The 15,326-nt window shown below is 38.0% G+C and overlaps 1 protein-coding gene across 1 annotated transcript in view; it reads right to left on the bottom strand.

Moving 5' to 3' along the window:
* Positions 1-15,326, bottom strand: part of ryr1b (ryanodine receptor 1b (skeletal)) — a 113,138-nt gene that overhangs the window by 26,526 nt on the left and 71,286 nt on the right. The window contains exons 70-85 of the mRNA XM_084408481.1: positions 15,220-15,307; positions 13,984-14,076; positions 13,649-13,663; positions 11,429-11,599; positions 10,341-10,400; positions 9,874-10,008; positions 9,673-9,785; positions 9,494-9,590; positions 9,316-9,422; positions 8,790-8,841; positions 8,625-8,705; positions 2,866-2,965; positions 1,839-1,918; positions 1,610-1,686; positions 863-936; positions 151-168 (exon numbers count right to left, since the gene is read on the bottom strand). Coding sequence (XP_084264607.1) covers positions 151-168; positions 863-936; positions 1,610-1,686; positions 1,839-1,918; positions 2,866-2,965; positions 8,625-8,705; positions 8,790-8,841; positions 9,316-9,422; positions 9,494-9,590; positions 9,673-9,785; positions 9,874-10,008; positions 10,341-10,400; positions 11,429-11,599; positions 13,649-13,663; positions 13,984-14,076; positions 15,220-15,307 — 1,361 coding nt within the window. The remainder of the gene's footprint in view (positions 1-150; positions 169-862; positions 937-1,609; positions 1,687-1,838; positions 1,919-2,865; positions 2,966-8,624; positions 8,706-8,789; positions 8,842-9,315; positions 9,423-9,493; positions 9,591-9,672; positions 9,786-9,873; positions 10,009-10,340; positions 10,401-11,428; positions 11,600-13,648; positions 13,664-13,983; positions 14,077-15,219; positions 15,308-15,326) is intronic.

The raw sequence follows: 15,326 nt of genomic DNA, 5'->3' as shown, positions 1-15,326 counted from the left end.
CTTGAGCACGAAATGAAATGCAGGTAAACTACACGCCAACGAAAGGAGGTTTTCACAATGTAAGAGCTGGAAAAGTAGGAGGACAGCAGGAGATGGGACAGAAGGAGAGAGAGAGAGAGACGATGAATATATAGAGGCAAGATTATTTACCACGTTCTAGCTTGAGGTCTGAAAAAAAAGGAGGAGGAAAGAAGAGAGGAGAGGCATATATAAGGAGGTGGGGATGGAGTGATGTTGGTGGAGAGAAAGAGAGAGAGGCAGTGAGTTGGACACTGTTGGATTGTAGGTTTCCGGCATGGGAAATAAAACAGACTAACATGAACGATACACTTTGACGGTTCTGTAAGAAACAAAGATAATGCACATTAAACACTCTTACACGAACACAGTGGAAACTTCTCCTGTGGGACACAAAACTGTTATGCATTCAGTGCAGAATTAAGATTTATTTACTTCAGAAGCAAAACTGAAATAATAACACTTGTTTTCAAGCAATATATATATAATGAAGTTTATTGTTCTTACACCAACAACAATTTTTATTTTATTTTTTAAAGCATAAACCTGTTAATTTTATGCTTAAAATAAGTTTTAAAAAACAATATTGCAATGGGGTAAGGAAAGTAAACTTAACATATATATATATATATATATATATATATTCAGAAAACAAGTCTTATTATCTCATTCAGTTTTTCTTTCTATGTTACTATAAATAAGACTAATTAAGAAATATATATTTTTTGCTGTGTGGCCAAATGATAAACCAACAATCTTTACAATAATTTTGAAAATATTTTACTGCATATTATGATGCAAATGGGACGTGAATGTGTTTTCTGGTGTGTGAATGCTGACTCACTTGAGCCTTCCTCTGACACCATCCCAAGACCCTCAGCCTTATTCTGCCTCTCAAACGCATTCAGGTCCAGCACACTGTACACAAACAAAACACAATATGTATGTCATATTGTTGATCTGCAATATAGGCAGCACTTTAGAAGACACTCTTTGTTACAAATATTGCTATATTTCAACATAATTGTCAAAGAAATAATATATATTATAAAATTAACGTGTAACGCGTGCAAAACATTTTTTCAGTTTAACGCTTTAAGAATATTTCTGTCATCCTTTGGCTAGTGTTACATTATATAATCATGCATTTAACTAATTAGGATTTAATAACTTAAATCCACGTCATTATAATCTAATAAACCTGCTGATGTCTGTCATTAATGTTAACCAAAGAACAAAAAGACAAAATGAAAATAACTCTAATTTTGACTAAATAACTTTTGTAGCTTTAATGAGGATTAATCTTTATGTAATTAATAATTTATGCAGTGAAGTGTTTGTGTTTGATAACTTTATTCAATTTCTGTATATTTCCTACCTGATAGATCAAATATTTAAAATATACTGTGTTTATGTTGTTTCTACATTAATTTAGAGATGAGAACTGAGAAATTATTACAATATAAAAATGTGATTAATGTTAGGTGTGATTAAATGCGATTAATTACAGGAAAAAAAAATTGATTGACAACACTAATATATATCTTTCTCAAGTTAATAATAAAATAAAAGAAAAGTGATGGTCATGTACCTGCAGGTTTGCATGAGAGCCTGCAAGCTCAGGAAGAAGCCGACATCCTTCTTGTCCTTCAGGTAGTCCAACATCCTCTGTCACAGACATCAGTACAGTCTTTGATTTAAACTATCTGTCCATGCAATATTTGTGAGAACAACCAGGTTTTACGTGTAGCCTGACAACATGTTTCAGGCATTAAACAGGAAGATTATTTAAAGCGATAGAGAGAGTGCTATAAGCTGACCTGTTGAACAGCACAGTTGCCACCGTTGAGGATGGAAATGCCAAGTTTGAGAGTCGAGGACACCATGACTCCTGTCTCACCTGAGACGACACATTTCCAGAGACAATTATATTTGACCAAACTTGTGATTGCTAGGCAAACTGGTAAAGATATCAGCTAGAATCATTTACACTAGTACTGTTCAAAAGTTAGAAGTATTTAATAATCTTTTTGAAAGAAGTCTCTTATGCTCACCAAGGCTGCATTTACTTGATTAAAAAAATAGAACAAACTTTAAAATAACTGTTTTCTATTTCAATATATTCCTGTGATGCAAAGCTGATATTCAACATCATCACTCCAGTCTTCAGTGTCACATGATCCTTCAGAAATCATTCTAATATGACGATTTTTATGCTCAAGAAACATTTCATATTGACATGCTATATATTTACCCTGGAAATCCAGATTTTTCTCACGAGAGCACAAGTTGAATAATGTAAGTAGAGTAATGGCGTTGAAATATGCCCTTGTATCCAAGCTGCACCAATCACAGCGGGTTATCTGATATAGGCGGGCCAGAGGCGAGATGACGACAGCGCTGTGACGTCGAAGTCATTAGTAAACATTGCAAGATGGCTATGGATGAACACCAGATGTTTGAAACGGCTTTGGCCGCTACAATGAATGAGTTAGACTTGACTTTTTCTCTAAAAGAGGAACAGAAGACGGCGCTCGAATCGTTCCTTTGCAAGAAGGGCGTTTTTACTGTTTTGCCGACCGGATACGCCAAGAGTCTAATCTCCCAGTTAGCTCCTCTGGTAGATAAGCGATAACTTGTTGTGATTGGTCGTAGTGTTATCCAATTGCTTGCAGTGAGATTTTCAAAAGCATGCTTGGTGCCGCCCCTCGAGCTGGCCGAGTTTCATTAGTCGATGCCAGACCATTAATCTTTCAAATTTAGGTCTGGATTTCCAGGCTACTATATTAACATTAATTTACTAATGTATATACTAATATCTATATTATTTTTTGATTGTGTGTTCACCTTTGCAGGCACTGATCATCTGCAGCACCATCTCCGCCGCTCCACGGTCATGTAGACGGGACTGCTGGTACAGAAGCCTCTGCTTTTCCATCTCCTTCTCCTGTTAGACAGAAATAAAGTCCAGTCAGAATGATGCCAGGCTCTAAACACCCCTGGCCCACGATCATCCAACACACACACACGCACTCATACATCAAGCACTATACACTATAAATGAGAAGAAGGATCATGAAAATCTTATCTAGTAAAGATGTTGTTTAAAAGAGCTATTTTGAGTTTGGTTTCTCGCTGAATGTCTTACAGTTCTTAAAGGGGTCATATAATGGTACATGCACTTTTACAAGTTGATTGTACTGAAATGTGTGTTGGCAGTGCCTGTACACAACCATCATAAAATTATAAAAATCCATCCAGTGTTTTTAAAAAAAATCTTCTTATATGTTTCCTCCTGTCTCAAATAAAGCTGTTCGATTTTGTGACGTCACAAAATCGACGCCCCTCCCACGATGGTTGATTGACAGCAGCGTTTCAACACAGACCCGCCCTCGTGACCGAGCTGTCAATCATAGCTCGCGCCGACCGGCGCGGCGCGTTCATTGTTGATAGCTGGAGTGCTGAGTAGAATGGCGTCTAACAATTCTGGTGTTCTGTTCTTGGGTGTAATAAGGAACACAGCAGTCATTTTGATGTTCCTAAATCCGTACAGCTGAAGACGCAGTGGCTGAGTTTGTTTTCGAAGGGAATATTCCCCACGATCAACGTCAATGCTTTCATGTTTGCGCGAATCATTTCACCAGACTGCTTTACAAACGAGGTCAGTAAAAAGTTGGTTATTTGCTAAGAAGCTGCTCCTGAAAAAAGGATTGTACCAACTATTCGTGTTCCTGCTGCTCCTCCAGAAGAACTGAAGTGAGTGTAAAGTTTTATTGACCGTTATATTAATCTTTATATTAATCTTTGCAAATCGCTTGCACGCTTCACGATGAATGCAGCTATTTTTACACTCAGGGTACATTACGGCATGTTTTCTTTGTACGACGTTATCAATATAATTCATAATCCCACGTTTATAATGAAGGACGTGTTATGGTTATTGTGTTATTGTATTACAAACGGTGTATGCACAGAGCAGAGGGGCGGGGTGAGCAAAGCTCATTATCATTTAAAGACACAAGCACTTAAACGGCGTGCTGAAAACAGAGCTGTTTTTGACCAGGTAAAATGAGTGTTTTCTTACAATACGAATGAGAATTTTTAATTAAAGTATATTACAAACTTTTAATTTAGACCCTAAAGAATCATATTAGCTTGTACAAAAATGACATTATATGACCCCTTTAATGAAAAAGTAGTGTACTTATTGTTGTTTATACAAGTTTTTACTTCTTAATCAGCACTTATGCTTGTTTTTCTTCATTCATCTACACACACACACATCTTACACACCCTTTACATCCAAAACACAAGTGCTATTAGTAATGTGTCCGTTATTTGAGCCATTCACGTTTGCTGACTGGCACAAACGTTAGACTACAGCAAGCAGACCTGCTCTCCCTGAACAGTGAGACACATCTGTGAGGTTACACTGGCTCTTCCCTCTGTTTTAACCACATTTCTCACAAACCCTCACACCACGACTGCTGTCTCAGCTCACGGCAGCCGGGTATGACATAAGAGAGGCATTATCAATTTATTATTAAAAGTAAGTGAAAAATGTATAATCATATGAAGAATATACTACCGTTTGGGGATTTCAGTGTCTCTTATGCTCACCAAGGCTGCAATTATTTGATCAGAAATATAGAAAAAAAGTAATGCTGTGAAATAACTTTAAATAGCTGTTTCTTTACCAGTCATTATTCCAGTCTATCAATGTCCAAAACAGTTGTGCTGCTTGATTTTTTGAGGAAACTGTGATACATTTTTTTCAAGATTCTTTGATGAATAACGTTCAAAAAACCAAAGTCTCTTTTGATCAACTGAATGAAAGAAATCTTGCTGACCCTAAATCTATTGAATGGTATAATGATATAATCGTCCCAGTGCAAACCAGGGGCCGTATTCACAAAGCATTTTATCTTACCACTAGGAGTACTCCTAAATCGCACTAAAAGATTTTAGCTAGGAGTTTTCTCTTAAAAGTTATTCACAATGCCTTTCAGACCTACTCTTAGTAAAGAAAAATGACAACTCCTAAACTAAGAGTGAGTCTTCGTTGCTATGGATGATGTCATTACTCATGCACGAGCTTGACTGAAGTGACCACATTGATTGGCTGATGATTGTAACGCGGGAATGATTCCAAACACCTCCCCTACGATGATGAGTGACAGGTGACAGGTCTGAGAATGCGTGCGCTACACAAGTAGTGCGAAGGACGGAAGATGATGAATAACTGAATAAATAGCCTAAATGAATAAAGAGTAAGGCAAAACAAATAGCCTAGTAGCCTAATGAAACATGGATTGATGCAATATCTTTGCAACATTATTGAATTAATCTGTCACTATATGCCTCTGCCTACGTTTGCAAAGAGAAGAACATTTCAATTTGATCCACAATGAAACGTTACAATTAGTTTACATGCAATGAGTAGCCTAGTTTTGGTTGTTGTTGGTGGCGTTATTGCATCCCTAGTTATGCCTACAATGCAAAATTGTTCCCTCGCGATTGGAAGCTCCTGTAGCCGCCGCATACGCATTTCAAAACATCGCAACGTGAAATGCCACAAAAAGCGGTTTGTGAATAGGTCTTAGTGAGTTAGGAGTCCTCTCGACTTCTTTTAAGCTGTCCCAGACGTAGGTGCTACTTTTAGGGCTAAAATGCTTCGTGAATTACTCTTAGTCAAAAAAATTAGGAGTCCTAAAGTTACGAGTGACACGCCCATTATTTTTAGGAGTTGCTCCTAAATTCGCCAGTTAGGAGCTACTTTTAGCCTTAAAATTCTTTGTGAATACGGCCCCTGAGCTCTAAAAAATAACAGCATATGAGTATACTGCAGTATTGGAGTAATATTCTTGTCTGAGATCGTCATTAATTGTCAATGTCTTAGGGTATACTATTTAGGATATTGGATTAATGTAGCATATTGTTACGGCAACAGCATATTCACAATAATAATATATCTTACAATAAACTGAAGAAATTGTTCTCTGTAGTGTTGAATAATTATCGAAGTTAGCCATTTGAAATTTGGTGGTGATGATACCCTGTTGACAAAAAGGATTATACAAGAACATAGAATGCATGAAGCGCTTATTTTAAGCTGAACCCACCCCTAAAAGCACCCAAGCGTCCCACCGCCAAACCCCAACCCCAGCAAGAAGCCCCACCCACTCCCACCCCCGCCCTGAGAGCCAGGCCATGTCCTATAACATGTGTGACTTAATAGTCTATTGGAAATCTTTGTAATGAATCACATTTTTTCCTGTTTTTTTTTTTTTTTTTTTTTATGGAAAATGTCAAGTGTGTTCTTTCCGTAATGTGTTTGTGTGTGTCTGTGCAGGCTTTTACTGTAGTCTTTGGTGAGTACAGAGAAAAAAAGACACCAATTTGAAACGAAGACATGGAGACACTTTTGGAGACACAGAAGGTCATCACATTACAGGCCTGATTTAAATCCAGAAAATTCAGTCAGCCTTCATAAAACCTTCTTCACCACACACATATTCTGTAAGATGTCAGAAATCTGGCATCATTTAACTTTGCTTTGTTTTATTGAGCTCTCTTCCAAAACCTACCAAGCTTAGATGGATAACAACCTTCTAAGGAAGCATTCTCAAATGGGACTCACTTGAAACATTCTTCATATAACTCATATAACAGTTATGCAGCATTCATGCCATGTCGTAATTACCATAATTACTAGATGACGAGTCAAACATCCTGATGTGTTTCTATGATAACACTATTAAAGAGGTCATGACATGAGAAATCAAATTTGCTTTGATCTTTTGACATATAAGAGGTCTTTGTACCATTAAAACATCCTGCAAGTCTCAGAGCTTAAAACATCCTCCTCATATAAACAAAGCATTTATTGAATCAATCGGCTCGTTTTGATATTGCAGGATCTGTGACGTCACACGATCAACTACATTTGCATATGTCCGTCTCCAGATCAAGTCATCGGCGAATAATTAAACATCGTCACATCATAGGCCCCGCCCTTGTCGCTTAACGGCTGACATTTACTACACTGGATGTGAACGTCACATCAAAATCAAATAGAGCCCATTATAATCACTGACGCTGTCTACACTAAAACAGTATACAGATGTGCGTTCAGTTTCTGACTTACTTTGACGCGCCCAGTTTAAACAGCTGGTTTGTGTCTGTCTACAGACTTCAGAAGGATCCCAGCGTCGGAAACAAGTGGATGGTTCATTTTAATGGCGTCCCGGATCGAGTCGGAAGATCTGATGTTTGTTCGGAGCATTTTGTTTTGTAAACGAGACACAATAATGGAGAGTTCGCAAAAAAAAACTTTAGTTGAAAGATGAAGCCATTACCAATAGTTAATTATAGAAATTATTACACATAAATATTACAGAATAACAGCTCACATTTTACAACTAAAGCCACTGCCGTTTTGAGCGTTTCCAACCCGATCTCACAGAAAGCGTAACTATTTTATGAGGATGCGATTTCGTTAATATGCATAGCACACACAAATACTATACTAGTCTGAAATTGTCCATTTTTTATTGGATGGAGATATTGTATTGATTTTTGTAGAACTATATACTGTAACATTTCTCAATATTGTCATCTATCATGGATGATTCTTTTTTTCTTCACTGAAACCAATGCATGCAGTGTCTTTTGGAATAGCCTTTTCCATAAATCTTATAATTATGAGGCTTATTCTTTGGAACAGCCTACGTTATCATGCTATCAGTGATACAGTACCTTAAAATGCTGCATAGTTAGCTCACTAGGTTATGGAATGGAGCAACTGAAACTCCCTCAACCTGAATTTTTGTGGCGAGGTGAGAAGGTGAAGATACATTTTCTGAATTTAAATCATAACAGGAAGGACAAAAAAGTCAAAAAGTCCTCAGGGTTAGTAGGTCATTAAAGCTGTGAGATACAAAAGGTGCAGACGGAATGTAAAACTACAGGCGACTGCCAACAAATTCAGAGAAGATAGGGTTCTGGAGAGGTGGGATTGGTAATGTATTAGGAGACCAGTTAAGGGTGTTCGTTGAGTGTGTGTATGAGTGCGAACTTGAGTCTCACACACAAACACACACTCCAGATATCATCAACAGCGCTAGTAATACACTACTCTAAGCAGCCAGAGAGAGAACAACAATGCAGTTTTGAGGCCTATTTTGCAAATACTTCACATTATTGGTCTCCTGGCTCGGGGGGAAAGTGCTAGAAAAACTACTCACACCTCTGTTAGCTTCCTTTTTAAAGATCATCGGTCTACAATTGGTCAAAACTGATGTGTTCAGCATGTCTTGTTCTGTTTTGTGTGCAGCCATCTCTCTGCACTCTCTCAAGTCATGCAATAAACACGAACATAAAACTGTTAACGAGACAAAGACTCAGATCCAGCAAAGGAGTGCACAGCTCAGTTCACAACAGGTATAGAAAAAGAGAGAAGGAGAAAGAGAGATGAGAGGATGAGAGACATGGAGTGTGCGGGGTGCAGTGGTTCTGGACGTGTTCACTCAGTGCGTGGCAGGAGCTGTAGCTGTAGCTGTTGGCTCCGCTGACTCCCATGGCCCCAGCCCCAGGCCCCCCCATACCATCTCTGCCTGTCGCACCTCAAAGGCTGGCTCCTCGCCCCCCTCCTCTCCCCCTTCGTCCTCCTCACCAATGTGGCAGCTCTGCAGGGAGAGATATGTAATGTTAGCTTGCACTCTATGAAAGTCTACAAAACAAAATCTTAAAAGTTACGTTTACACACTTACTTTTGCCATGATATCAGCATATGACATGTACAGATGATCCACTTCAAGTTTACTGCAGTAGGGAGGAAACCAATGTGAGACTTGACAAATATCATCGATTTGAATGCACTGAAAGTATTGGAGGAGAACATAACTGGAAGTGAATTGAACGGAAAAAAACCTGCTGTCTTCTGTAGAGCTGCCATTGAAGTAGTTTTGGAATTGATGAACTTTGATGAATACGTTTACATGTGCACCAATAATGCGATTTTTTTACAATAATCAGAGCAAGGACTTAAGAGCCAGATTTACTAACAGTTTGTGTCAGCGCAATCCCTCTTTTGGCTCTTAAAGGGAATGTGAGATGATGCTCTGATTGGTTTATTTCACGTTACGCCCAAAACATTTTAGATTTGCGAGATCCGCCCACAAAGTTACTTGCGTTTCGCGTTTGATACTTGCATTTCAGATCGTTAAAATAGGGCACTATATATATAAATGTGAGTTGACTTGACAAGAAATACTGTGTCAAGACAGAGAGACTTACGTTTTCTCGGTGAGAGCGGTGCGGCTAAAGTGAAGGATGAGCTGATGAAGGGGGTCTGGCTTTGATTCGGTTTCTTCCTCTTCTTCCTCTTCCTGCTCCAGTGCTTTCTGCACAAACCAATGCTATGAACAAACTGCGCTCAACAGGATGTAAACAGGGAGCAGATATACAAACTTACGGATAAGTCATCTATCATCTTGTCTTCAAACGAGTAGCCTTCATTTTCAATCCAGTTGCGCTTGTAACCGTCAAGGAACAAGTTAGACGCCCGGTGCCTGGAGTTAAAGAAAAATCACATTTGTGCAGCCCAATTCACTCCTGGACATCATTAGACTAAGGTTATGTGTGTCTTCATACTTGGGGAGGTTGTACAGTGGCGTCATTCTGAAGCAGGCCACCACTGCCTTGCGACGCTGTTTGGACAGAAGCTTGTGCCAAACTGTCTTCTTGCACTTGAATGCATGCTCAATCTGATGGAAGATGAAGAGGATGAAGAAATGGCTTAACGCTAAGGAAAAATAGTGTGTAAGTGTATGTATATGTGCAAACAGGCCTCACCAGCTCAATGTGGTAGAGAACAGCTGAAACCTCCTGAACTCTCTTCACAACCTTCTCCGGTGCATCAGCGTCTTCAGCCTGACCTGAGGTCTCTTTATACAGAGCCATCTGCCAGCGCATGGACGGGTCGTCAACCTACAGAGATGTATACATGCAGACACTTATATTTCACCAAAGACTTTAGATAGGTGAGAAATGCCTTTTTTTGTCATGATTTGAGCATTTGGAAACAAAATTTATGAGACCGCTGTTGTCAGATTTCATTGTTCATTTCTCAAATATTAAATTCAATCGTAAGCTTGGTGAACAGATTTAGAGAATTTTATGTTTCCCCATTCAAAGAGATAGGAGCTGTGCTTGCATTAATGAAATAGCTGCCTGAGAGGCGTTTCAAAGATGGCCGCAGAGTGAAGGGGATTTTGATTATCCTGAAGATGTTTCCTTCACTTGACTGTGTCTGTACTTACCTTGCCCTGTAGATGCAGGTTATTCTGCAGAAACTCCCTCACTTCCTCATCTGTGTCTTTCTGTAACATTCAAATCACCAAAAAGTCAACAACATTAATATTATTTAATAGTACTTGGTGTAATGCATTATTGTCATTTCATTACTTTTCCCTTGAAAAAAGTTAAGTTATGGATTACTCTTAACTGTTCTGTAGTTTAATTACAGTTACTTCTGATGTAATTGCATTAAATACTGTATAGACTACAGCAATTAACATCTAATGTTAAAAATGTATGTTTTTAATGTAACCTTCTCCCTTTAATCACTTTGCTCAGTTCAAGAATGATTTATGCAACTTTATATTATTTATTTAAAAGAATTAAAATAGCAGTTTCATGTCTATCCTTATATTGTGCAACTGGTCGAGGTTGATATGGGATTTAGAAAGTGATTAGTAATGCAATACTTTTAAAAGAGAGTAATTAGTACAATAATCTAATTACACTGTTAAAATGTAATTAGTAGTTTGTAATTAATTACTTTTTAAGATGAACTTAAACAACACTGCTATTTAATATATACAACCAATCAAAAGTTTGGGGTCAATAAGATTAAAAAAAAAACTTTAAATTGATCAAAAGTGACAATAAAGAAATGTATAATGTTAAAAAAATGTATTACATAATATATTAATATATATATTATATATATATATATATATATACAACATTTTTCAACATTTATAATAATCAATGTTTCTTGAGCAGCAAATCAGCATATTAGAATGATTTCTGAAGGATCATGTGACACTGAAGACTGGAGTAATGATGCTGAAAAGTCTGATTTGCATCACAGGAAAAAAATAGCATTTTACAATATATTACAATAGAAAAAAAGTTATATTAAATGTAATAATATTTCGTTTTTGATTGAATAAATGCAGCCTTGGTGAGCAGAAGAGACTTATTTCTAAAACATCACAAAAACGTACTGCCCCCAAACTTTTGTAGTATAAAACATTTGTTTTTTGTTTTTTTAAATGTTGTTGTTTGGCAGTAAATCAACCATCCTAATCATTCTATATGGCGTTAACATATGGCTAAGTACCAGAGAGTAGCGTATCTTGGCCAGATTGATGAGCTCTTGGTCTGCAGGCGAGCACATGTTGAGGCCGATCGGGAGCAGTTTCTTCAGAGCCGCTACGATCAGCGAGGTCTGAACGGAATAACGGTCCCCGCGACGCTTCTTCTTGGTCCGCTCAACATCTGAGCCTCCACCCTAGAAAAATCCTGCAGAGTTAGACTGACACAACGATGCTCTTACCTAGAAACTCAGGTTTGACCACAAACGGCCTGTTTTGGGAAATGAATATGGGTTTGTTTAAAAAAAGACAAAAAAGTCTTTAAGATTATTCTTTCTAAGTGATTAATGTGAATATAGAAACAATTCTCTGTAAACATCTCCCTTCTGTAAGTGTCTTGTTTTCTGAATAGATTATAATTAGCTACAACAATTTAACATTGTTAAATAATGTGTTAATGGTGGCTAATTTCTATGTATTGAGGGAAATTTACCAAACTAGCGTTGAGGGGAAATAACATCATGATTCAAGGGCATGTTATACTCTATCAGTCAGTTTATTAGGAAATGTTAGTGCTAAACATACAGCAGTCTCGTTGTTAGTAGTGTAAGGTCGCCCACCCTCCAGCACAGCACACTTAAAAACATCACTAGGCTTTGGGGCCGCTCCATCCCTCACACACACTCTCTGAATCTGTGCCTGTAAGACGCCATTAATGACTGTTGCCTTCTACAACACGAGCTCCCTCCGGCCTTTCAAAGACAAGAGGAAAAATGAAGACGAGAAGAGACTAGCATAGAGAAAAGAGATAAGGCGAGACAAGAGACGAGATGAGAAGAGACTAGAGGGGCTGCGCAATTTGATTTTAAAGGTGCAGTATGTAATATTGACAGCTAGTGGTTGAACTGGGTACTGCAGTCCAAATTGTAATAGGATATATTATCTATTATATGAGTAGTTCTAGTATTATTAATAATAATTATTGTTATTATTATTATTTTATAGATTAATACTAATTTATTATCATTATTACCATTTTGAAACAAAAATATTAAACAAAACAAGAAGAAATATTGTACTAGGAATACTTTAAAGTTAAAAATAAGTATTTAAGAAAAATATTATAATAACAATCATTTTATTTTACAGTACAATTGTAAAAATAACAGTGCTAATATCTGTGTCTTTTTCTTCATTTACAGACTTTAAACCACTAAGCTTTTATTTTGGATGAAAACGTACGTAGGGTAACATGGTTTATAACGCTTCTTATTAAAAAATCTGGGGAAATGTTTGCCAATGTTTAATGTTAAATAAATAGCAGCCTTTGCGATTGATAATCGCACTAATCCACATCACAATTTCGTATTTAGTCTGATTAATCAGATGAGAAATCCAAGAGAAGAAATCAAGAGAGGAGGGATGAGAAGAGATGAGATAAGAGGAGAGATCAGTCGAGATGAAGAGTGTATTAGGCAGAGGGAACCCATGGTGAGGAGATAACAGATGCTGCTACAGTAATGGCCGCCTCACAGCACAGAGGAGGAGGTGCTATCCTCCAAAGTCAATAATATCCTTGTGCTAGCTAACACCTGACAGAGACAAACTTTTAAGGGAAGTGAGCAAGTGAGTTGGGTTTGGGGAACATGTCGACAGAATGGACACATTAATCAAATAAAAGGAGCAGAAAGTACAGAAAGTACTGGATACATTGAATTAAACAAAGGGAGGGAAATATTAGATGAGAGATGTAATGAGAACTGTTCCCTGATAGGAAAAGCCATGTTCCCTCTCTACATTACCAATGTGCTCATACATTTCCCTGAAATTTGTGAAGATTAAGTGATGGGTAATGGTTTGTATTTTTGCTCCTAGTGAGGGAGCATCACCACCAGAGCTTGAGGGAGGGGAAAAAGATCAAACATTAACATCAAACCGGACAACAGAAGTGAAAGAAGTCTGCAAGAACTTGCAGCAGTCAAAATCCATCAGAGGCACATCAATCAAAATCACTGTCAGGACGATGGGACTCAGATCCAGCGGGAGTTAAAGATCCAGCTGAAGAGAGTGCCATGTTCCTGAGACTAAAGTCTATGGCTGAGGGCAAACACACCTCACACACACTGGCAGTGAATGAGGGTTTGGACTTCTGGTTGGTATGTGTGTGTGAGTATTTGCCAGTGTGTGTGGGAGATCGCCATGCGATCAGCACAGCTCTTTTTTTTCGTGCAGAAACACGGTCTGACCTCTCCGTCTCCGGACTACAGACCCCGAATCCACACCGAGACAGGACACAGAGAGAGACAGCACTGTTAAAACTTACACCCTCACAGACAGGAAAAAAAACTTCAATGGATCTATAAACCCACTGCGAGAGCAAAAACAGCGTCTGTCCTCAACAGGACACGAGGACATCAGTCGTCTGAAGAAATGGAGTTTTAACAAGTCGAACAATTTTCATTTCATTTTAAACAAAATCAATCATTAAAAAAACTATTTGATATGATGGAGATGGTACATAAAAGAGGACATATTTTAGATTTAGACTCAAATGTTAGTGGCAGTAAGTGGACAGACTCACCTTGCTCATCTTGCTTTTGCTGTCAGCAGTGAGGAAGGACATGTTGTTGATCTCATTCATCACCACAAAGTTCTGTTCCTCACGCTTGAAATTCTGCAGAGTAAAATGAAGAGAGAATTATGCTGAATAACAAAAGAAAAAGAGACAAGAGGCGGAAGGAGATGAGAGACGTGAGAAGAGACAAAACAAACAAGACAAGAGATGAAAAGCGATGAGAAGAGACGACACAAGAAGACATATTGGAGGAGACAACATGAAAGGAGACTAAGAGTACGTTTTACATGACAAATATGAACTGAAAAAGGTAAGGTTTTCCTTCGCGTTTTGGAAAAGTTTCGCGTACAGACGACAACGTTGTCAAAACGATCGCCATTCGCGCGGATCCACAAAAACGACAAAAAATGCTGTATTATGCTGCCAGGCCAGTAGATGGCGATGCCACTTAAAGAAACAATACATGCCCGCACACATACGCAAATCTTCTACAGAGCGGTGAATACAAACAATGTTGAACACACAATACGCATGTGCATGATGTCGCCATTTCCACAAATTCTAGTTTTTGTAGTTTACGCGAAGATGATAACAGTATAGTTTTCAAAGAAACTAGCGTTTTTGGGCCCCAACACGGCATTGTCGTGTAAATAAACGGCCAAAACGCATACAAAGTTTATTGTGTAAACGGCCCAGAAGTAGGGATGCACCGATATGAAAATTTTGGCTGATACAGATAACCGATAATTCTTTATATTTGAAAGCCGATAACCGATATATTGGCCGATAAATCTAAATCAAAAAATGTTATATAATTTTTGAGAGCCTGATTACAAAAACAAAAGTCACGTCATTAAAAGCAATGTCTCAAGCACACAATTCTAATGTTCTCATAATAATTGTATGTAGTCTAGACGACAGACTTGAGCTGCACATGTAGCATTTAACTGTATTTTCCTTTTTTGAAGTGATTCCAATCATATTTCAAGCAATTGATAACCATCATGTTGAACAGTGCGCATCTGAAGTGTCTCAGCTGAAGGAAATAATCCATTATTTATCAGCTTTAATATATCGACCAAATTTTCCTATCGGACCGATAACGATAACATGAAAAATGAACATATATTGGCCGATACCGATATGGTGGCGATTTATCCCTAGAAGAAGGGACCAGTCAAGACACAAGAAAGACATAAGACGAGATTTTAACTTCTTTTAATTGTAAGGAAACAGACTTACGTGAGATTTGGACCAGAAGATGAAGACTTCTCCAACCATCCTGAAGAGGTCCTCCGCATCAGGGTCAGGACAGGTCAACCACCTCGCCCTTTAAATGACATAAAGAA

The sequence above is a fragment of the Rutilus rutilus genome, assembly GCF_951802725.1.
Source record: "Rutilus rutilus genome assembly, chromosome: 5".
Classification (NCBI taxonomy): Eukaryota; Metazoa; Chordata; class Actinopteri; order Cypriniformes; family Leuciscidae; genus Rutilus; species Rutilus rutilus.
Note: the sequence above shows the minus strand (reverse complement) of the source record. Positions and strands in the feature narration are given on the sequence as shown.